General features: G+C 37.5%; 1 protein-coding gene across 4 annotated transcripts in view; it reads right to left on the bottom strand.

Moving 5' to 3' along the window:
- USP45 (ubiquitin specific peptidase 45) overlaps nucleotides 1-24,543 on the bottom strand; it is a 49,162-nt gene that overhangs the window by 4,538 nt on the left and 20,081 nt on the right. For 2 of the 4 annotated variants that reach the window (XM_082303462.1, XM_082303463.1), the window contains 9 exons: nucleotides 23,206-23,351; nucleotides 21,875-21,970; nucleotides 19,653-19,783; nucleotides 10,958-11,045; nucleotides 7,328-7,409; nucleotides 6,213-6,304; nucleotides 4,184-4,240; nucleotides 2,687-2,830; nucleotides 760-1,429 (listed from right to left, as the gene is read on the bottom strand). In XM_082303462.1, coding sequence (XP_082159588.1) covers nucleotides 760-1,429; nucleotides 2,687-2,830; nucleotides 4,184-4,240; nucleotides 6,213-6,304; nucleotides 7,328-7,409; nucleotides 10,958-11,045; nucleotides 19,653-19,783; nucleotides 21,875-21,970; nucleotides 23,206-23,351 — 1,506 coding nt within the window. The other 2 variants (XR_014227380.1, XM_082303464.1) reach the window with 2 other exon arrangements.

Genomic DNA, 24,543 nt, shown 5'->3' with positions numbered 1-24,543 from the left:
GATTTACTCGTGCTTAACTTCTATCTCTTCAGGTATCTATAAATGCACAGCAAACAGGCAATTTTTTGTTATTATAAGACATCCCTCTATATTTTATTTACAGATTATGAGAAGAGCTTAATTTCTTCATTATTCTGAATTTCAATACCAAAAAACCCCCAATCCTCCAGTCCTTTTAAAATGTTTATTTTTCATGAAATTTAAATTGTTCTTCTTATTCAGTGAATGCTTGGGCTATACAAGCATCAAGGAAAAGACTGTCAGAAGAAGGTACTTCTCTCTCATCTCCATTCTTACAAATCCTGGAAGTTTTTTTTCCTCTCTTCATTACAACTCTCTTTTTTTGCCCCTTTTCCATACATAATTACATTACTTCCCTGAGTATGTAAGCTACTGGGGCTGAATATTACAGCATTTATTTCAAAGCTTTGAGGATTGTAAGGAACAGAAACAGCAGCAAAGATTAGTATTGAGCAGTGCATATACTCAGTTTATGGTCATCTTTAAATTCATTATCTTGGATAGAATAAAGATGCAAAATAAATTCTATGTTACATCTACAATTATGTTCTAATATAAAAATTAGCCTTGTTGCCATTGCCTGATGAAGTTTTAAGTTGTTACAAGCAAGTTCTGCTTGGGGAGACATTTTCTATTTAGCCACAGCAGGGAGGCCCGTGCTGGAGCAATGGAAGAGCAGCCAGCACACAGGCTTTGGGAGGCAATGCTGGAAATGGTCCAGAGGTACAAGCACTTTACCTGTGGAGCTGGTTTTCTTCTGATACTTCTGTTTCCTCTCTGTGCAGCTCTCACATAAAAGCTTGTTGTTCCCCATTAAGAGCTCTACAGAGGTGAACTGGTAAAGGCAGGACTGAACAGAACATTCCTTTGAGCTAGTTATGTAGCTTTGGGAAAGCGTCTGGAAAGCATTTTGAGGGGTTTGGGATAGTGAGGATTTGCCTACTGAGAACATGGAATTATTTGATAAACCCAATGCTGGATCGCCACAGCTTGGTTTCTTATCTTCATTTACAGGCTCACAGAAGCTAAGCTTGGATATGGCACTGGAAATCATCTCTTCGTTGCTGTTGCTCGGCTTGTTGTGCGGCGTTTTAGGGTTTAAGTGGTTGACGTGCACACCAGACACGCTGCTGGGTGGGCTCAAAGTTGTTTGCTTAGAAGCACTTTCGCTTTCTGAGGCTTCACTGTCTGCATCAAAGCTGCTTTCAGAGCGGCTGGCTTCCTTCTCACTGCCCTCTGTCTGGCTTCCATTGACAGCTGCCTCAGCAGTGGGGTCTTTGGAGTACAGGACACCAGAGCTACCTTCCAGCTCAAGCTTTTTGGCTTTTTCTTGCATGATAACAGGACTTCTTTCTTCTTCCTTTGAGGAAGCTTTTCTGGCAAGCCGTCTCTCATGGTTCAATTGATTCTGTAAATTATGGCATTATTCATTCGGTAATAGAGGGGAGAAATAGAAAGCAGATTTGTAAGCTGACATCTTTTGAAACATGATTCAAATTCAAAGCAAATTCTTGGGGGTTTATATTGTTTTATATTCTTCATCTCTCATGTTTAAGATAGCTGTGTTGCTTAAGATGTTTTAATACTAATTTAGGATTAGAAACCTACACCCCAGTCAGCTAAGAGCATTATACTTACTGAGAGATCAATACTTCCCACAACTAATTACTTTCACTTTGTGACAGCTGTGGATGGCACATTTGAAGTGGTATTCGCTAATCTAATTTAAGCTTCTAAAAGGTTCTCAAGTTTAAGCTACTCCCCTCACCTCCCATGAGAGGCGTTAGTTGATGAGCAGCCCCAGAAAAAATTCAACTCACCTTGCAGGCATTTGTCATAAAATTAACTAAGGCATCCCTAGGAGGATGTTTGCTGATTTGAATATTACCTGAAATTGACTTTTTTAAAATCAAGATTGCAAGAAGAAAAAAAAAAGATTGCTTCCACAGAAAACTACTCCTATAGATTTAAAAAACCAAACCCACAAAGCTGCCATAATTTTAGGTGATTTGCAACTGTTCATGACTCTTTTCTTGCCTTCTTTTTTTTTGGCTGCTTTCCGGAAGAAATGAGCAACTTTCCTTCCTCTTTTTTATTTCCTTTATTTGAATTGGATCAAAATTGCAGTGGTACCAATGGAAATCCTTCCACTCACCTCAACAGGTTGAGTTTTAGGGCTTTTCTTCTATAACAATGTTTCTGCACTACTTCTTTCCATCCTTTCCTTTGTTTCTACCTCATGTCCTTTTTCTACTTCTCTCTCATTCTCTTCTCCTATCATTGTTTTATATGGTTATTTTATATGGTTATTTTTTCTTCACATGTGTTTAATGTGTTAGGACCTGATTCAGGAGAGTTTTTATGGTACTCAACAGAGCACAGACATTTGCAATAGTCTCAAAAGCAACATGAATTGAAACTAGCCTGCAGATTTTCTTTTTCCCTATAAATGAAACGCTGTAACTGAAAGCTAAATGGTTACCAATGACTGTCATTTCTCATGCTTCTAATGATGACCTAAATATTTTAAAATGAGTCTATGTCAGCTATATGTATACTATAAAACCCAACTGACATGTGTCAAAATTCCCTGGAAGTTCCCAGTCACCCTAGAAACTTCAGTTAACTCGGGATGACTGGTTAGTGTGAGTATATAAGTTCTTACCTTATCTTTTGTTAAAGTGTGTTTCTTGACAATTTTGGGTTGATTATTCAGTGTACCGATAGAAGAACAATTATACTGACCAAGATCTGCCTCCTGTACACTTTTACTTTTACCTGTTCTTCCCAAGGGCACAGGTTTTGCAACCTAAGAAATTAGACAGGAAATCAGGAAAGGCAACATGTCAATTTTGTTAATCCTTTGCAACCTACAGAAAAGATGAATGTAGGTGGATTTTTTTCGTTTATTTTAGAAAACAGTGACCTACATAAAACAATTAAATGGCCCCCTGAATTGTGACATAAGACTACTTTCTAATGTTTTTTTAAATCATAAACTCACTGTCATTATCTCTGAAGCTTCAACTGAAAGCCACAAGGAATATGAATGATACAAAATTTCTGTATGTAATACAATACAAAATAATCTATTCTATTATTGTATAAACACATGTGTAGCTGTATGAGATGTGACTTTATCAAAAGGGACACAGATCCCTAAGTCAGTGCCTGGTGCAGTCTGTGACAACAGAGCTGCCACACACACGCCCCCATCACATTACTGGCAGCAGCACATCTCAACTGTAAAGGAAAGTGATGACTATAAAGTAATGCCCATCCTCAAGTAAGTGCAGCAACTGCTAAATGCCCACAGAAATTGCTCTCAAACAGAACCCACAAAGTTTCCTTGTTACACATGAGAGCCAGGAAGCACAAGGGCCCAGATACTCAAAATGTTGCTAAAGCCTTAACTCCCACAGGCATCTGCACTCAATGCACCAACGAAGATGAAGAATTTGTTGTGGAAAACAATTGGTGTTTGGAGGAGAATACATTTTATATAGAAAAAAATATTACATTAATTACTCTCCCTTAAATGTAGATGGATGTATGCAGGATGAGGGAAGAACCACTCTCAACCCACCCCCACTACTCTCAAATGAAAAGCCCAAGTTCTGAAAAAACAGTTTATGCCTTCAAAGGAATACAGCTCCTCTGCAGCTAATGGAGGAAATCCATGAAATGCTGAGAACACCAGAACAAATATATTCAAATATCCATTTTTACAGTGTCTCATCTTGTAGGTAAACATCAGCCCAAGGGACTCAGGTTCTCTAGATGCAAACCAATAGGTTAGAATCTGCCTCTCTGGACCTCCAAAAAAAGAAAATGCTTATAATCATTCTATTTATATAAGTACACACTATTAAATTAAGCTAATCTCAGACTTATATATTCTCTAAGTTACTAGGGGCATTTGATCCAAGTTTGGACTAATTTAAAGATATATGCATTTATGACATTGTATGCCTATATATATATGTATGTATGTGGAAAATCATATAAGGAATAGATGGATAACAGTACATGTATTTATGGACAAGGTTACATTTTTAGGCTTGAAATCAAAACTATGTGTATATGCATAAATAACTTTGTAAGGGTATTAAAAACAATCCACTGGAAGCAATAGTTACTTATTACATATTCTGTTTCTTACCCTCTCCTCTATTATAGGAAGTGAAAGATCAATGAAAGGTTCTTTTACTGTTGAAATCTTGAAGAAAAAGAGAAAGTTCACTTAAACACAAAGAACAGTATATGGGCTTAGTACATAGCTCCCTTTATTTAATCAATGTATTACCAAAAGCTATACAAAAAGCTAATTACTTACAAGATGTATGAAACTACAATGAAGAACTTCCCACTAACTTTTTAAAAAAATTTATTAAGTTAGCTCGAATTTTCTTTCTAATACCACACAAAGCTTCAGCACACAGACACAAAGGGCAAGGCCATTCATCTGGGCATGAACTGACTTGAAGCAGTGTGGTGCTCAGGTTCTCTGAGCTCCAGATGGATTTTCAAGTCACATGGGCCTCTGTGGTACCATTTTGCAGAAAGCTACCTTTCAGAGTTTCTTGATTCTGACACTTCTGCACAGGTGTTTGAGCTGTTATGCAGCAAGGACTGGTTAATGACAGTTAAGTGACAGGTTCTAACCTCATGCTCTCAGTTAAGATTAAGTCAGTCTTACTGGTTACAGTCAAAAGCTTTGTTAGATCTTTTCACACCATATAGTAATTGGTAAAATAAATGCAGTTACAGGGGAAAAGAGGACTAAAAGAAACCAACCTCTTTTTTTGTACTAAGGTTTCATTTTGCCATGTATAAGCTGGAAATATCTTGCAAAGCATACCTAGACAATCTCTTTCAGCACTTTCCATCTGCCTTTATCACTAAGTTCCTTAGGCTCTCTCCCTTGCTGTTCTTGAATTCCTTCCAAAACTGACTTATCTTACCTCTGGAAAGACTGTGAAAAAAAACCTTAAAAAAAGAAGTAAAAATCACGTTGTACATTTAAGTCACAGTCATGCCATCAATTACCGTGTCCCTTCTCTTCTATTTGTGACCCCATCTTCCACCTGTGACACATGGTATGGACTGCAGGTTTATATGCAAGGGACTCAGGAACGCTTAGGTTCCCGTAGTGCAATAAATGAGATCAAAAGCAGTGCAGCTCTGGTGACTGACTGCCTGGTGAGCCATGTTCAAACAGGGGTTCCTCTATAGTGTCAGTCTGCATGGCCAAACATGTATCAAAAATATCTTGCCAGTGCAGGCAAAGGAGAATGAAAGCTAAACTCTTCCTCGAAGGACTACAGCTAGCATATTCCCAAGTCCTGTGCAGGCAGAATGTAAGAATCCAGCAAAAATACATGAGACATGCAAAATACATACAACCTCTGGTTTTTATATAGTCAAGGTTCTTCATTGGTACTAGTAGCACATTGAAGAGTAATCTACACATCACACACAGGGAACTTTACCTGGCACTGCAGGACTGTGCTTAATTTTTCAGATTGATTAATTTACTTAATCTCTATAATATGAAATAGAATGTTTTAAACCAAACACAAATGTAACATTCAATTAGAAAAGTCATGCAAACAAGATTTTTCTCTTTCAAACTTAAAAGAAAATTATAAGGATCATGGAAAGCATTTTTGATGGAATGTCAGTAATATTAATTATGAAAGGAATATACTGTTCATTAGAGTTATTACATTAATTATAAAAAATACTTGAAAGAAAAAGAAGTAATTTTTAGCATTTTCCCACTCATTCTAATTCAAAGTAAGTAATTTCCAATTTTCAGGAGTACCCCAGAAGAGGAGGCAGGAGGATTTATGTTTTAAGATAGGTAAGTGTTTTAAAAACATCAAATTACACTGACGTGTAACACATATGATTATAAAATTTGGAACCTCCAGCCTTAAGTCAGATGTAAAATCCAACCCAGTACTTGAATCCTTTTTGAATTCAAAGGATCCCTCTTCTCAGGTTTGGGAGAATAATGCTTTAAAGAAGGAATAAATAATTTCAAATGAGAAACTTTCAATAAAGTCTTGTTTTTACAAACAAACAAACAAGTATAAAATTGGCAACACAATTTTATACTTTCAAGACAACGTAATCAAACCAGTATGTGATCTATTCCACATCAAACCAAATTCCAGAATACCTACATTTTCACATTCCTCACACATGACAGTGCTAGTCAATTCACCAACAAAGATCCTATCTATGAAGTTCATCTTCACACCCTCTCTTCCATATGCTGAAAAAACATTGCCTTTTTTAAATGTGAAAAATAACACATCCAATGCCACACTATAAGTACAACAAAATTCTTTCCAAGATATATTATGAAAGCACAATTTTAAACATATTCAAAATGTTTTGAATACAATAACTAATACATCATATACTATTATCTCAACACTTAAAAATATTTTAGTGAGAAGGTTCCCTTTCATCCTTCCCTTCCCCATCTTCTGTAACATAATAGTAATATTGCATCTCTTAAGAAGAAGCTTTTAAAATAAAATCTCAGCTTTCTTTTGAATACAAAATATTGCATTGCCTTGATATAGACACTGGGGTAAGCAGACAGGTTATGAACCTTTCGAAATTTTTTTTTCAACTATAAAGCCCTAAAAAATGTAAGAAAATCCTCTTCTAATACATCTTTATGCCTTAACATTTGCAGATTTGGGAAGGATGACTTACAAAACATCTTAACCATTAGGACTTTAATTAAAACAAAATCCCCTGAATTAGAACTACTCAATAAACAAACACACGCAAAAAACCCAAAAAAACAAAACAAACAAACAAAAAAAAAACCAAACAAAAAAAAAACAAAACACCAGAACCACTTCTCTTGAAATAAAATGCCTTCTTTAGAAACTGCTGCCTATCTTGACTTTGTAAGTGCATTTAGAGTGCTCACAGTACCAGTCAACTAACAGAAATCAGTTTTATTTATGGAAAGTGGCTTCTCTGAGTATAAAGTAATTATGACTATATAACAAATATGGAGCAGGCTATTTTAGAAAACAAAATTAAGTTCTACCTATTATTAAAAGATGCATTATTATCATCGGGGAGCCTTTCTCCTGGATACAAAGATGCAAGTCAGCTCTCTATACTTTAGGTACGCACTAGGCGGCACTAGAGTAACACAGAATAAAGCCTAGCAATCACAGCACTTCGGATTTGTTCGCAATAGGCAGTTCTGAAGAAAATGGTATTTAAAGACTAGTGCAGTTTTAGAAGTTTTCAATAAGGAGTTGCATACCTTTGACTTTTCTTCTAGTTTCTTCATCTGCTGTCTTAGTAGTTGGGTTATTAAACGCTTTTAAGATACCAGTTTGTATACGCTAGAAGTAAAAATAAAACCAAGTATTTTAAGTGTAAACATTCTAAAAACTAGTAATATATGATTAGACTTTATCTTGTTTTATTTCTATAAAATAAGCATAATTTAATATTGTAAAACTACTGTTGTTATTCACTAACAATATCAAAACTACATGAGCTTAACTTCAGTAGATCATCATCTAAAAATTTCCTTTTCTTAAAAGGGAACCATTATAGGGCACTTTACAGGTTACCAAGAAACTATGAGATTTTCAGTAAACTAATACTATCCATTTCTCCCATTGCGAATGGACTAATACTGATTGACTAGGATACAAAATACTTGGAAGGCAGCTAAGTGTCTTTTAGTAGCCAGACTTCAGTGACTGTGTTTGGGCACTATTTTTATCACTTCTTTTTATTTTCTAACACTGCAAATTCCAGAGGTATGTTAGAAAACCTTAGAAGAGAAAGAAAACTTCTTATGAATCCACATAAATGTTATCAACATTTACTCGGAAAAAATCCTAAAAACTACAGGTTTGAAAGAAGGATCAGAAAAAAGCAAATTCATTAATGATTTTGTAGCTGCCCCTCCAGACAGGGAGTGCTTCTGCCCACTATTTCTCAGCTGCCTGGAGGTGAGGAGATGTTGTGTTCCTGGCAGCAGAACTGCATGGGCTGGTAGAAAAGCCCAGCCTCTGGCACACTACAGAGGGAGAAGCAGGAGGATTAATCAGGTCCCCTGACTCCAGTATGCATGACCTGTGCTTCCCCTTTTCCTGGCAAATGTCCTGTCTCTCTGATCTACAAAGTCTAGTAACATGTACAAGTCTACCTTGTCAGTGTGCAAATGACATTTATAATCAAATACTGAAGTCACACTTAGAGCAAAGTACATTCTAAGAGACAAATAGTTATACCAAACCTTCTGCAACTCAAACCCAATGTCCTAACAGAAAGATTAATAAATGGCTCTAGTTTCCAGGCAGCAAAGCACACTTCCAAGCCACATATCACAGTAGTGTGAGGATGACAGACAGCATCGGAGGTTTGGTTTCCAGTTCAGACACCCATCAGACCAAGTCATACTCCGACCTTATGAGTATGTGACCTGGCTTGTGAATTAACTCCCGCTGCCCCGAGCTCAGCTTTGTTCATCTTAAAGCCAACAATATACTAAAAGGATTAATCAATAGGTAATTCATGAAGTTGAGCACCATAAATGGGTTTAGGGCCATAAGCAACCCTTTTGTTGGGATTAGCTCGTTGAACCATTTATTTAGGTCAAAGAAAGACATAGTCTTTGAATGGGTAGGGTGCTGTGGACAATGGCAGCAGACATTAATCAATTAGCAGCAGGGTTCAGCCACTTCAGGCCCTGGTGTGAAACCATCTCCAGCCCACATTGCTGGAAACAGCAGACGCTATGTCATCTTTATTGTTGTATGGCCAAGCTTTTAGCTTAAAAGTCCACTTGTGTACAAACACACTTTCTAACTTTTTGCCCCAGAAATATGGAAAAGTTCAGCACTGGTGTCAGATACAAACACAAAACCACACAGAAGAGGCAAAAGTACAACAGGATTTTTGGTTAGCTCCTATAAATAGTGCCTTGTTACTTATTATATGTATTTCTCATCAACACTTAGGGTTTAAAAACAACTAATCCTGGCAGGGATAGGGAAGTGGGGATGGCCATGTTCAGCTGTCTCATAGGTGGATGGCAAAGCAGCCAGCCACCTTTCAGCAGAGCTGTTCTCTCTCCCAAGAAGGAAGTTTAAAAGCAGCATGAAAGAGGAAGTTTAGCAGCTGTAACCCCTGCTATGGGGTTCTGGTGGCAAACACGCTGCTGCAGGCAGTGCCCAGCCAAAGCCCACATGGTGGAGAGGCCACAGGGGCAGCTGCTGGGCTCCTGCCTGTGTCCAGCCAGCACAGGTCTTATGTTTGCTGGTTGTCTGCCATCTACAGAACTGAAACATGGGATGATTAAAAAAAAACTGAGAGGGAGGGGGAGAGAGCTTTTACTAGTGTTGTCGGTGGCAGAGCACCCTGAGGTGATAAAGATGTGTCTGCAGTCATGCACCATTAAGGCAGCAGTGGGATGTAATTGCAGGGCAGGGTGGCACCCACCTCTCTCTGTCTGGTGATGGGGTGGCAGAAATACTGCCCAAAAATCACCGTAAATTCTCACCATCTTCCATCACTCTTTTGAGGTAGGTACTGTAGCTGCTCTCTAATAATAAATGATTCAAAAGGCAAATGGTAATGCAGGTTACTGCGATGATGGCACATCCGCTGGTGAAGCTGACAGGAGACTGACTTGAGGGGAAAACACAAGCACCTCCTGCAAAAGCAGCTTGTTGTAATAATCCTGCTTTCTGTGAATCCTCCTTTGTCAAGAAAATATAGTTTTCACCTTTTATTACACGAAAATCAAAAAATAAAATAATAAACTTTCCCTCTGCTGCAAAAACATAGCAACTCTTTTCTAAAGAAATCAGCTGCTTCTGTTGTGTACCCTGTTCCAGACATCATTTTCTAAGTGTGACAGTGTCAAGGTTTAACTGTTTTTTCTTGCAGTTCAGTTCTGTTTATAATCAAGAATGCTGCTGACAAGACCAATAAAAATTAGTATTCTGGCAGGATGGGGACTTGTTCAGCTGTACTGTAGTGCCAGGAACTGGGCTCAGACACAGCTTTACATCTTATCTGTGAGATAATTCAGCTCAGGATCATGACATTCATCAGGTTACTAAGTGAAAGGGAAGAGGAAGTATTCTGCTCAGTACAAGATTTAAAGCCTTCCTTTAGAGGAGGCCTAGAAAAGGCTATTTACCACAAAGTATCATCTGAAAAGAAGGGTCCAAGACTAAGTCAGATAGATTAAATCTGATATGGTCAAAATAGCAACCAAACACACCCTTTCTTGCGTGAACAATGCAGGAAACATAAATAATGAAGGAAAATAAACAAAATTCACACAGGGATGTTTTCAATATAACAAACTGCTTCTATTCTTCACATACTTGAATGTAGATTTTAAGCAATGAAAAGCAGCACCTTGCTGATAAAACCAGGAGTTCCTCACACTTTCAAGAGACACAAGAAACTTTGCATGATTTTTTTTCTCCCACAATTTTCGGTGAAAATTTTCAGTTAAAATTGTGGGCAGGGCCATAGCTAAGAACTGTTAATTTTTGTTCCAAAGCTTTAAATTCACTTTGTCAGCTAACACAGAGGTTCTACCTTTATTTTCTTGACATCTCAGATGTCCTTTTTTCACCCCCTTTTCCTTTTTGTAAAGGCAAACAACTTGGATTCCTAAAGTTGTCATGTTCTACTTACAATACTCCTACTACTACTAACTGAAACTTTTATTCCAATCAACTATCTTAACAAATCAACATGAACATAATTAAATATCTTTCAAAAAAATATATTTTTCTCAAGATAATGAAAATAGACACTCCTACTCCATTAACCACATCTTTAAAACACTGGGAACATGAAGAACATTGAAGTAATGACTGGTATTTCACTTTTAAAAGACACACAAAGACGTTACTTTTGTCTCCTCAATCCTGATTGCATCCAACAGATAGTGCAGAAGCTCCTGGCTGTCCTGCTGCTGGAATCCCTTAAATCGAGGAGCCCTATGAGAGAAACAGTAAAGAATTTTAAATTATCTTGGGAGGTTTTTAACAAGACAATGTCAACATCAGACACTTGTTGGGTGCCAGGGTACAAATAGGTACAATCCCTGCTGGACCTCATGGGGCTTTAGGAAGCTCCTGATGTAGCAGGCAATTTCATCAGCAAGGCTGCACTTTAACCTGGGTTGCAGTTTGACTTTATGGAGTATGGCTTGCCTAAAATACAGATTTGCCAGTAGAGTCTCATCCATGCTAGCAGCTCTTTCCTGACAGACTACCCCAGTACATCTGTACCACCAGACATTCCCAATGTCATGGAAGAGAGAGAAAGAAGATTTTCCAAGTGCTTAACCTCCTTTGCTATCTCACCCTTTTCTCATTTGAGGAGAAATCTCAGATGTGCATAAACAGTCCTTTTAGATCACTGGCAGCATCCACATGATCCTCAGAAGCCAAAAGAGGAAAAACATCTGTTTCTGACTATGCTCCCATTTACACTGGTGATGTTTTAGGCAACTGCACAGGGGTAATGTTGCATCTGTTCTGAGACAGCCATTCAGTAGTATCAATCACTACTATTAAAGAACTGTTGAATTCTTTTTTTACTATTCACAGCATCTAAATGTATTCTAAAGATCATATTTTTCAGGCACAGATTACATAGAAATTAGAAAAAAAAAACTTATGAGTACATGGATAGATCCTTAAGGTGTTCTCCTTACAAAGATAACCACAGCTAGAAGGCTTCTAATAAACAATTTGAATCTTCCGGTTCTTGCAATCCCAAATGAGGCTGTGTAAATATTCACTATTACCACATCTCTAGTCACATTCACTGCAATTGACTAGCCAAATACCTGTCTTTCCAGGCAGGTTACCCTTTAGATCTTTAATTACAGTCTTGAACTACCTGATCTAAAATGAGATTCCACAGAATCACAAGGAGTTGGAAGGGACCACTGGAGGTCACCTAACCCAACCTCCCTGCCCAAGCAGAGTCCTCTAGAGCAAGTTACTCAGGATTGCAACAGGTGGGTTTCTGAATTTCCAGTAATGCCACCAAATGGCAGCTGTGACTCTTGTTGCAGACTGAGGTGAGCACATGCAGGCCTAACCATGTGCACCCCTTCCAAAACCTAGCACAGGGACAATTGGATTAGCACAGCTCAAACAGGAATTTTATTAAACTGGCAGAGCAGCCAGAAAAACCAACCACTCACTCAGCTCCTCAATTTTATTAAACACACATTGAGCCAGTTTTCACTTTGAGCTGTGGATTGCGTGCTGTGGCTAATCAGCACACAGAGCTGCAAATATATATTGGTATTTCCCCTGGCACAATGATCTCACATGCCCAGCAAAGCTGTTGAGGGTTCTTGAGAGTGAGTGAGGCTTCCATCCCACTCATACTCTAAAGCTGCTCAGATTTGCCTTGGAAATTTGTGCTCATGGACAGCAGAAATTAAAGGTGACCAGAAAACACACCAGATGCGCAACGTGCCTGCAACAGTAAAATCTAAAGCTGGGCAAGGTGTCAAGATGCCAAGTTAGGGCACAGCAGACATGGGCTACAGGCACGATAGTGATACAGGGGTCTCCGTTTTGAACAGCTCCTTGGAGGCACTTTGGGGTGTAACTCGAGAAGGATTGAAAGTGACAAGGCAGATATGTAAGGTCAGTGCCTAAAATTAAGTGGAACAGATCTGGACCTGCGTATGCAAAACAACATGTTCACATTTAAATAGGATAGGATAATTTCACATTGCACTTCATATCCAGTTTTTGACAGAAAGTTGACAATATCCCTAGCTTAAAATGATTTAATGATGCTACTGTACTGTAAGACTATAAAATCTGGAATCAGTATCAGACTTTTTTAAGCATTCTTTTGAAAGTGAATTTTTCTTTCACAAGCAAGTCAACCTCAAAAATTAATTTCAAATTTAAAAATTAAAATAATCTTAGAAATTAAATATTTTGTTTGATATTCCTAAAATTCAGTCTTTTCTTCTATTGAAATCACATGTTTTATTTCTAATAAATTTGATTATAAATTGCAAATACTTTCTTAAAAGCACTGAACCTTTATTCTGGCTCCAATAAAACACTCAATATACATTTAAACAATAAATAACATATGTAGCTGCATGCACAGGTTTGTATGCATGCACAGTTTCACTTTTCAATTACTAAAACAGTTTTCTCTCATTGAATGTCTAGGAATCTGAAAAAACTTTTTTTTTAACCCAGATGGCAAAATCAGTTCAATTCTGTGAAATCTGGTTAGTTAGCCATAGTATTATCATTAACTTATGAGAAACTTCTTGTTTTCCTGTGGCAGTGAGAATCAATGAGTATATTCAGCCCATCTTCTGCAGTATAGGCACATTAATAGCTCCAGTATAGCAAAAAACCCTTCCATGTATACACATTCTGGATCCTGGTACTATAGGGATTTTATTATTTTTTGGCCACAAAAGCAAGACCTCTGTAAGAGACACTACAGTGCAAAGGAAGAAAAATTAATAATTGCTTGACAAAGGACCAAGCAAAAACTCCATCATTGTTACAGGAGGGTTTTCTTTCACTGCAGAGACACCTCACAGAGCTAAATATTCAATGCAAATAAGGAAAATGCCCACACACACTTCTTGTTACTGCCTATGATTTGCAGTGCAACCTCTCACTGATGAGTATACAATAATCATTTCAGAGGAAAATTAATTTACTAATTTGTATTTCAAAGTAAAATAATTTACCTGCATGTTTCACACAATTTTATCAGTTTAAATTAAGAGGGGAGGAAATTAACTCAGCCACAGGAGTTTTTCATTTTTTGTTTTGGTTTTTTTTCATTTTATTAGAATATAGTGCATTTACAAGTACAAGATTATTTAGGCTTCTCAGGGCCTGTACTAAATCTATATGCCTGAATTTTAATGGAAACAAGGATGATGGGAATGTAACAGCTACCACTTTAAAAGTGAAGTGGTATGGAAAGTGACTTGTAAAGATTCCCTGTAAGGTTGAGTCATTTACTTGGACTGACAAATGATGTCATTGTTAACACTGCTTAAGATATAGTTAATCTGTCATTCATGTACATAGCATACTATGTAATGTTGCATATAATTCTAAATATCTCATGTTTTGTGGAAAAACATTTGAGATTAGTGCATTTGTTTTGGGGGGGGGAACCACAAGAGGAAACCAAAAAATAACAATAAAAAGGAGGGAGGGAATTTCACACCTCACAATGCATTTACTGGAAACTTCCTACACTTAAAAACCAGTATTAGAGAAGAAAAAGGAATTAATCCATGCTGATACACAGAAATCTGACAACTAAAAGATGTGTGCTCTCGTCTCCTTGAAAATATGCTTCAAGCAATATCCTTGGCAAAAGTGAGGGACTTGGAGATGGTTGGTTGAGTTGACCGCTCACAGATGTGCTGACATATGGAAGCCAGTGCCAATGCGATACAACCTGTTGTACAGTGTCAGCAGGATAATGACAGAACAGGTTGAACTCCTGCTAATGGCCATAAGTGGTGAAGGACAACTGTGACATCTACATGCATGCTACTTATCTAGCCTCTCATTGCTCATCTGGAGACCAGTTATAATTGCTTGACTGTCAGTTAAAGAAATACTTTTCATTATGATCTACTTCCTAGAATGCTGTAGTAACAAAAACTACATAGTAACATAGTATTTCAAAGAAAAAAACCCTAATAGTTTTAATTCCTATATTATATTCATTTGAGGGAAATTAAGCTATGATTTAAAAGCAGAACTGGGATACAATTAAAGTCATTCAATCATACTTTTACTGTCTCTAAAAAAAATCTTCTCCAAAATCATCCTTTCAAGGATTACTATCTTTGTGCAGAAGATAGCCTTATTAGGCTGGAAAACTTTAGAAACAACAATAAGTGCTTGGAAACAGAAAACAGAACATACTATTTGATTTCTTCCAGTAGGGCAACATGCACAAGAATCCTTTAATGCAGTACATACACTACAGAGTTCTTCTTGGTAGGAGGTGCTTGGGAGGAGCCCAACCAAACAAGGGCTTGGCCCCACATGTAAGTAACAGATAACACCAGGCACAACTGTATTATCTCAAGGGCATGGATAGACAGCACTTAGCTCTCCTTTGGATGTTCTGGGTGATTTATTTCATCTTTTTTGTCTCACCTTCCCCCAAAAGGGAAAATGAGATACCTCCACTTTCTTGCAATGCACCAGATCAATTCTTTCTTCCTTTAAGATTTCCAACAGCGCTCTGTGACAGCAAGTTCCACAGGTTAACCCTATAAAATGTTTAAAAAACTACTCTTCTTTTTTTTTTTTTCCCCTGGCTCTAAATCTGTTGCCTTTCAGTTTCACAGACAGCTCCTTGAACTCTTACAAGGGCAGTTAAAGAAGCACAATTAATTTATCTTCTATCATTCATTGTCTTCTCTTGCTGTCATGTCTTCTTTTCATGTTCTCTCCTGCCTAAACTCCTAATATTCAAGTCCCTATTGACATAAAGGCTTCCTATTTTTGTTACCTCTGCCAAATTCTGGTTAACCCAAATAGAGAACACACCTCCAATGTACCTAAAAAATTTATTTCTTCATTTTATCTATAACCTTTGCTTACAGAGCTCACCAATACCACACATTGAAAATACTTGTGTTCTCCAAAGTGCTACACAGGTCTTCCTCCTGAGTAGAAGTGAACATAAAGCTCAGGAACACATGCAGATGATTTCTGCCAACACACACTTTTACATGCAATTTGTCTACTTTGCACTCATAAACTTGTTCCTAAAATTATGAAAACTTTGTCAAAGTTTGCTGAAAAAAAAGACATGCAATCTCTCAACTGTTGCTGTGCAGAGAAGCTGTAATCTCCTCTGTCAGATCTCCTGAACATGACACAGCACCACCAAGCAAGGCACATGGAGGCATGACAGGGACACAAAATAATTCATAACATCAACTGTGTGTTCTGCTGCTATTATACTTAAATGGTAAAAGTCATATGGGAAAAATAAGCAAGCAAAAAATCTTTTCTAAAAAGGTATTTTTCCTACAGAAATATTATTTTGCCTACAGCAAAGACTCAGAAAGACTCCTTAATTAATGAGAAAAATCCTGTTTCCTTTATGTCTTGTATCTTGTATAACATTACCTTAGTTTTCCTCAGCATTTCCTCTCAGAAGTGATAAATGTGGAATTGTTTAGGTTTCCCCTCCAAAACTATAGTTCTGTTAATATTAACAGTCTTAACCACACATGACCTCCATTCTGCCAGTACCACCTCTGCCTTCAGTTCTATTTTCTGCTCATAAGAAGGAAGGATGAATAGTCTTTGGAGAAGGAAGACATATGTAGATTTTGTGAACACCAATAAAATCTTTGTTAGGGAAGTATTTTTCCTGCATGTTAATGTAGCAATAAAATATCTCTATTAATTATTATGTGATGGAGGTTTGAAGCAGCTAAATTCTGTAACTCCTTTCTGGACTCATCACTTATATGCTGCAACATTTACTTGCTAGGCAAAGCTAAGCTTTCTTCCACCAATAAAATTATTCAATCATAAAAAATAAAGGAAATAAAATGTATGTCCTCTTAATACATCAATGTTGCATTAGTCACTAAGTCTCCAGATAAGTCAGAAATCTGCAGTCCTGATATTCAGTATAGTGGAAAACCAACAGAAGGGCCCCGTAGCTATGCTCACAATCTGTCCTTGCAAAACATCTGACAGCTGCAACACTAACAAAATTAACAGTGGATGAATTAGTACCAGACGCTAAACAGTTGCTATAGAAAGACTCATCCATTCCTTTTCTTCTTCTCCCCTTCTTCAACCTGGCTACTCCACCACTTGATAAAATTAACACTCAGTATCATTTTTTTCTTTTGTTATTTAATAAAAAAAAGAGCACCACAAATGCCCTTTCAAACACAAGATTATGAACTTCACACCATGATCTCCTCAGACTCTTGAAGAAGCAGTTTGCAGCTGAAAATGACTGTGTTCCACTTCTCTTACTGCTTTTGAGCAGTGAACGTGTATCCACTTGCAGGTTTTGGGATCCCACTTGGACATGCCAGAGCTGCAGCTGAACAAGGCAGTGTCTGCAGCCTTTTCCATCCTACACTATCTGTACAATCTCCTCCATAAATTCCTTACCGAAGAAAGGTATGGTCATATGCTTTACACTTGTACTGAGACAAGATCTGTGATGGGGAAAGAATGAATTTAGAAAGAAAAACGGTTGCAACTGGAGTCAGCAAGCTTTTATGTAATGTATATAAAGCTGAAACATTAGTATTAGAATGCCTCCCCCATGCCCTCCTCCCCCGTAGTTAACTGACTTGTCTTTCTCTGATGTATCTCCGTCATTTTGTGTCACTGTAGCTCTCCCTTTTACACATTCATCCTGTCATCTCTTTAGGAAACTTGTTGTTTGAACTTTGCTTGTTGAATAAAAAGAGTTCATGCTAATGCAATGTGAAGACCACAAGTAGTGCCTGCCTCTAGGATTACTTTATTAGCATGACCTCTTGGCAGCAGCATTCAAGAAGCAGAGGATGCTGCAGTAACACAGACTTCTTCCTAGCTGAAACTCCTGCAATCTTGCCCTGTGCTCTCTTGCATTTCAACCTTGCTGAAGAACAGAAAGCCAACTTTTAAAAAAAGGGAAAAAAAAGGCTTTATAAAAATGGCATGACAGAACACTGCATTCATACTGTTAAAGCTAATAAATAGTATATACATTAAGTTGGCAAAGATAAAGATTTCTCATTCTCCTACTTTTACCATTGCACACTGCTGAATTTTCTGGAACCACCCCCTTTCTTGCTTATGTCACCAACAATTATAAACAATCCAAAGACCAAAACCTTCTGTCATACCTGTCCAACCCCTTACTGCCCCCAAACACCTAACTTCTCACTAACAGGATGTGGCTGACACTTTTGCTATTGATAGCAGGGCTAGTAAAGGATTTGTATCTACATGGTGTTCTGCAAGGATAACAGAAGTAAGAAGTAGGGATGAAGGCAAGGGATGGTAGGAGCTGGCAGATACATGTCTAAACACCAAAAGTCTGCTGACCACATTAAAATGTTTCAATTTTAGTTGCTAGTTAAAGTGCATGCACATCTTAATGATCAAAAGACAACAACAGAAGAACAACTAGATAGCTGAGATTTAACACTGACATCGTTTGATGACTACACAAATACACACAGAGCAGATACAAAATACCTGTCACTTTTAAAAATGCCATGCCATCTGAAGTGAACTGCATTGTGATTATTTCACAATGAATTTGCTAAGGTGAGCTTCAAAACATGTTTTACATCATCTTTTCCCTTCGATCCTTAATACTTACTGGGAAAAAACTACTATTGTTATTCAATCATTTCCCTTCCATTTCTCAGCCAAATTTAATTCTTACAATCACATTTTTTGAGACAGCCTCAAAACACAAGGAGGAGGAGTGAGAAAACAATATAGTTTTTTTCCCTATATATTTTTCTTCCAGGTAGATAATGCTAAACAAAGAACACTGCTGTTTGACTCAAAAATGCTCTAAGGTCACTTATTACACATTTCCTTTTACAGCTCAAAAGAATCAAAAGGGAGACAAGTACAATAGGAAAAATATAATATTACATTTCTGAAGCGGAATTTTGAGGATAAAGAAAAGGCAATGACTTATTTCTTTACAGAATTAAATTGTCCCTGCTCTAGTCTAAAAGCTTTTTAAATCCATTCCTGCTCAGTAAGGTTGTCCTGGAACACCATGGTAGGAGGCTGCAATTTAAAGTTGCTTAAAGTTCCTTGCAACAATAATGTAGCAAGTAAATTATCATGCAATATTATTCTTTTTTAAATATGAGATTGATATATACCATCCTCCAGCTACTCTGCTTCTACAGATTCTGTTACTTTAAAGTCAATGTTTAAATATTTGTATCAACTTTTAAGTAGGTCTTCTACAGGTGTTTTGAAAAGCAAGAATGTTTGCATCATCATTGAAAGTACCTACAAAGCACCACTGTAAACATTTTCCACACCAAGGAACTGGAGTTTCTTTAGGGTTTGTAAGCTCTTTGCAATCTGGAGCCATATGCCATTTCAGTACTGCTTCGAGTCCTTACTTGCTAGACCCTTTCGAATTTTGAATTGATGCCAAGGTTAGACATCATAGCAGAGGTTTCCCATTTAAAAATCTTACTCTTTTTTACAAAATACCTACACACACTTTGCAGTGTTTGCACAGCTTTATGTTAACAAACACAAAACCTGGAAGGTAGTCCTATGTTCTTTAGTTTTACCATGCCCTCTTCTGCCCCTTCATACTCAGTTTGAAGCCAATTCAATGTCCATAGTTATGAACTGGACCACACATTATGGGAAGAGCAGGTACAACCCTGGCATGCAACAAGGAGTCCTGCAACTTTAAAACATGAACAAGCTGTTTTCTGGACTGCCCAGTAAAAATCTAACAGCTTCTTTAGAAAGGACGACAGACATTGCACCCTTAGAAACTGGAAATTAAAAGAATAAGTGAAAGATACTGACAATACATACTTTTGACAAAGCTGGCTGAACAGCACTTTGGGAGAAAGAGGACCTTTTCCAGCCTCCCTCATGCTGTGAAGGAACAAGAACATTGCTGAAGTCAAAGGTCCCGGGCTGGAAAGGTTTACCACCAAAGGATCCTAAAACAAAGGTAAATTACGCATCAGATTTCAAAGATGATGACACAAGACTTGTTCGAGTTACTACACACATGATAACGAGCAATGTATCTTTCAGTCTTAACAGTGTTTCAGGGTGGTTTTTTTAAATGTTGATGTCACCTATTTGATTGAAATAGTTTAAGAGCAGGCTTATTATTTAAGGAATAATAGTCACAAAACCAAACAATTCTTGTTGAGCAAATTGGTGGTAACCAATAGCTTTGCAAATAGGCATGTCAATGAGCTGGTCTCATTCTCACAAAAACAGACAACCTTTGTATTACCTGCTTTACTCTTACACCCAACATGCACTGAAATTCATCTGGAGTGACAACCCAGGTGACCACCGCAGTGGGCCAGCATAAGATTGTGCTCAGTGGCTCTCTGTTACCCAGCCTTAGGAACGGGGTGTCCAGCTTCTCTGATCTGTGAGCTACACATTGAAATTTCCACACATCCATCAGCCACAGAAATGCACCCTGTTCCTCCGTGAACCAGGTGCTGTGAAGGTACCAGCAGTGGTTCCCAGCAAGAGATGAAGGCGGATCCCACACATTCCCCATGGCACTGTGAGACAGGCACAGGGTGCATCCTGCACAGCCCCTCTTGATATAACATTTACCCTGCCGGCACTTCTGGGTATGAAAAGATCCAGCCAGCAGCCAGTCAAGCCAGTCTTAAAGCAGAAGATAGTCCTGCACTGCTTACACACCAGGTGTCTCAACGGCCACACACCACCAGCACTCCAAGGTTCGTATGAGCCCACAGTGTTCCCTACCAGCTGACCTGACTCTCAGAAAAACAGATTACAAGTGCCAGATGAACAGTTGGAGAGGATGCCTTGTCCGGAGAGCAGATCCACACAAAACGTAAGCCCTATGGACACATGCAGATATAAAGTACTTGCTTTATATACACTATCAAAAGGTGGGAAATAGCCCCTTACCAAGCAGGAAGCTACAGGTTTCTACATTACTATTAATTAGACTACTGCAGCAGTCTAATTCTGCATTGGCATATAAAGACCAGAAAACAGTCTTTGCTCCAAAGACCTTATTTACATTGTAAGCATTGTCATAAAACTAAAAATAAATCTTTCAACCTTATGGCTGTGCAAGTTACACATCAAGCATAACCCAACACCCCAATGGCTTTCTAAGCCTTTAGGCAAAAACAAGCTCCAGACTTCTGTTGTGGCTCAGGAGAACTTAGTGAAACATGTTGCTGCTCAGAACTGCCACTGGAGGAAATACAGACAGCAATGCAGTGAATTTCACACTGCTCTCGTCTGGAGAAGCTACAAACATCACCTACAGCAACACAGTGAAATCTTCATCATTTTGAAGGTATCTGAAACAGAATACCACTCTTCTACCCTCACTGCCACCAGAAAGTTCACAGCAAACAGCAGGGAGAAAAAGGAAAAAACTAAGAAAAAATCCTCTGTAAAATATTTGCTTCAGCTAGCAGAGCGAAAGGGGTATTATCTTTATTGCCAACAACATATAATGAAACCCCAAGTCTCTAAGACATGACCAGAACAGCAGAATATTCTTTGGATAATAGCCACAGGAGACACTTTCCCATATGCCTGCAATGAGCTTGAGGAGAAGAAATTTGTTCCTCACTGAAATTTTCGCTTCTCTCATTTTAATCCCCCAGGCTGTGAAGCACGCAATAAACTTTACATGACTTATCAATGAAGGGTTGGGATGGAAAATATTTCATGGACACATTCTAGAGCCAAACAGACTATATCCTCTATCATATGTTCATACTGAAGAAATTAAATGGCAAAGAAAAATAAACCTGCTGCTCTTTCTTGAGATCAGGCATTATTTGATACTTCAATATGACAAAACGTGAAAGCAAGTAATTCTTCCTCCTCCTCCACGGCTGAGTAATGATTTTTGCAAAAGAAGTCAGTTCACAGGCAACATAAACCAGCTAAAAAATTAAAATGCAAAGGAAATGGGAGAGTAACAGTGTGCTTTTAACAGTGACGTGATTTCCTGTCCTCCAGCTTCTTCCCACATTTTCCCAAATTTGTATTTCTCAGTGCATACTTACCAATTGAGAATCTGAAGTATGACAGATTTTTAACTTTGTTCCTTTCTCCTTTATCTCATACATGAGCTCATTTAGTACATGAGTCTGTGCCAAGTTCTTAAAGGAAAAAAACCAAAAATACACAAGAAACATGCTGATTATTCAATTACACAGTTTCTTTAGTTATATATTCTAGATTCAGGGGTAGACAAAACCAGATATATTTCATAATGTATAACTGAGGTTTAGATCAGACCACGAGAAAGAGTTCTAAAAAAATCACTGATCTGGCTGTATCTAAAATTGTATCTATTTCTTTTTCTGTAATTTCAAAATAGTTCACTAGTAATAACTTTGTTATTTATGTTGAACAAGATTAATTTTTTTTTTTTATGATGAGGACATTATTATTAGAAACCATTTGCCTCTTTCAAACTCTGCAGTCCCTCTCATCATGCCCCATGAAGCACAAAGGCTTTGGCACACTGAAAAGTATTACCTCCCTGAATTTAGGGGTGAAACCAACTCAATATATCTCAGCTTTGTTTCTTGATTTTTGGTCAACTCTGATTGCAGATCACTTAGGTTTCTACAATGCCCTAAGTATGGACAGATAACGATTTGTAATTTTAGTATCTCTTTGATGAGTTTTGTAATCAACATCATAAACGTAAAGTGTACCGGTGCAGAACACCTTCGTAGCAGTTTTCTTTCACTTGTTCACTCCTGTCTGCAGACATAGAGATGTCTCTGCTCAGCTGACAAGCAACAGAATGGTGCAATATAAAACCCACTAAGGCTGCTGCTTTTTTTGAGGACATTAGATTGGCTGTACACTTAACATCAACAGATGTATATTAGTATAGCTCATTCCTCTTATTCTAGTCAGAAAAAAACCTCATAATCAATAGAAGTAATTTTATAACTGCATCCATTGTAGGGGTTTAAAATCATCCCAAAGCAGAGTGCAGAAATTTACATTATGCACAAAGTACCACTATTTATATGACCAGTATGGTAAATACCCTGCATTAGTCATGACTGATAATGCTGAACTTCAAATAAAACCATATGCTAGAGTACAACCCACACATATATGCAGTGTGTAAAACACTTGGCATTTTCACTTGTCTCATTACTGTGCAAAATGCTACTGGATCCAGGAATTCTTTTTTATTATAACAGGAAATACTCCTTGGATAGCAAGGAGTAAAAAGAATTTGTAAAGGACTTTCAGAAAGCAGAACGAAGACTCCTAACACTCAGAACCTTTTCAGAAGCCCATAGATATTATACAGATGTAGTATTTCTGAAATCCATTAAGATAAAGTGGTATGATCTTTCCATCTTACCTGCATGACAGCATTAAAAAAGCATGTATTTCCTAAATTATTTATCCCTTTAACTGGAACTGATGCACCATTACCAGAGCTTTTTCCTTTCAGTATTTCACTTGTTTCACTGTTTTCTTCACGAAGACGTATGATTTTTGATGAACCTATAATTAAATTACAGATTAATATGACCACATAATTGCATAGTTTAATGAATTGAGTCTTTTCATGACTATATTTATTAATTTTAACATACGTGGAAAGATACCTTGATAATACTCTAAGCTCCTGTATGCAGTCTTAAAAAAACCAAAAAACCAAAAAACCAGACATCATCAGATAAAGCCCTGGGGGGCAAAAAAAACCGCCCTCAACAAGTACATACATTCAACAAAACCTTCCATAGTAATCATACTGTCCTATAAGACTGTTAACTTCCACAATTACACAAGCAATAAATAAACTGAGTTCATTTATTAGCAATAGGCAGCTGAGTTATATGTTCATTAGACACACTAGAAACACCACTGAAAGGCCGCTTTTTGGTGCATCTGAATGGAGGTAGCCAAAAGTTACCACTGAATGCTGCAAGTCTTTATCAACTATAGTGTTCCATTCCAACTGCCTTCCCAACAGCCCAAGCAGATTCATTATCCCTACATTCGCTCCTCAACCCACCTTCTTTTGTCACAGCCTGAGGAATTGCTAATGCAACCCACATACATAAAATGCTAGTGTTTTAATTTCAAGTAACAAAAAATTGATAAAACTATGCTATAACATCCACATAATTCCCTTTTTCCCTTATTATTTAAATAGATGAGGGGCAGCAAAGTTAGACAGTCATTAACTTGTAGCCTAGAGGTAATAGAAAGACTTGAGATAACAATATTTAGCCTTGAATTCTACTAGCAACTTTCATATTGTCATGGTTGCAGGACTAAATGTGAACATTACTGACATCTGCAGTGTCTTAAATATTGATTAACAATGCACGTCAATGTAAACGAGTTATGGACTTAATAGATGCCAAGAACCATGATGCTACAATCTCTGTCTTGACATATGAATTCATGTATTTGTTCTAATGAGTTTCACATTGAAGTCTCATTAAAGTGTTCTTGAGAAATAACTAACAGACCTATTTACGTTAATGAAATTCTCATACCAAAAGGTTCTTTTATGTACACTCCTAAATACCTTCTTCCTTGGAAAATGAAAAAACAATAATTAAATAAAAAAGAAGTCATTCAAATATTTGTTGTATCTGGCAACAAGCTTCTGACCCAGTCTGCCTGCACCCTACAGTGCTATCAAGGTGCAACTATTCTTCCAAATTGTATCAGTTTTTCAAAA

The sequence above is a fragment of the Coloeus monedula genome (genome assembly GCF_965178545.1).
Source record: "Coloeus monedula genome assembly, chromosome: 2".
NCBI lineage: Eukaryota > Metazoa > Chordata > Aves > Passeriformes > Corvidae > Coloeus > Coloeus monedula.
Note: the sequence above shows the minus strand (reverse complement) of the source record. Positions and strands in the feature narration are given on the sequence as shown.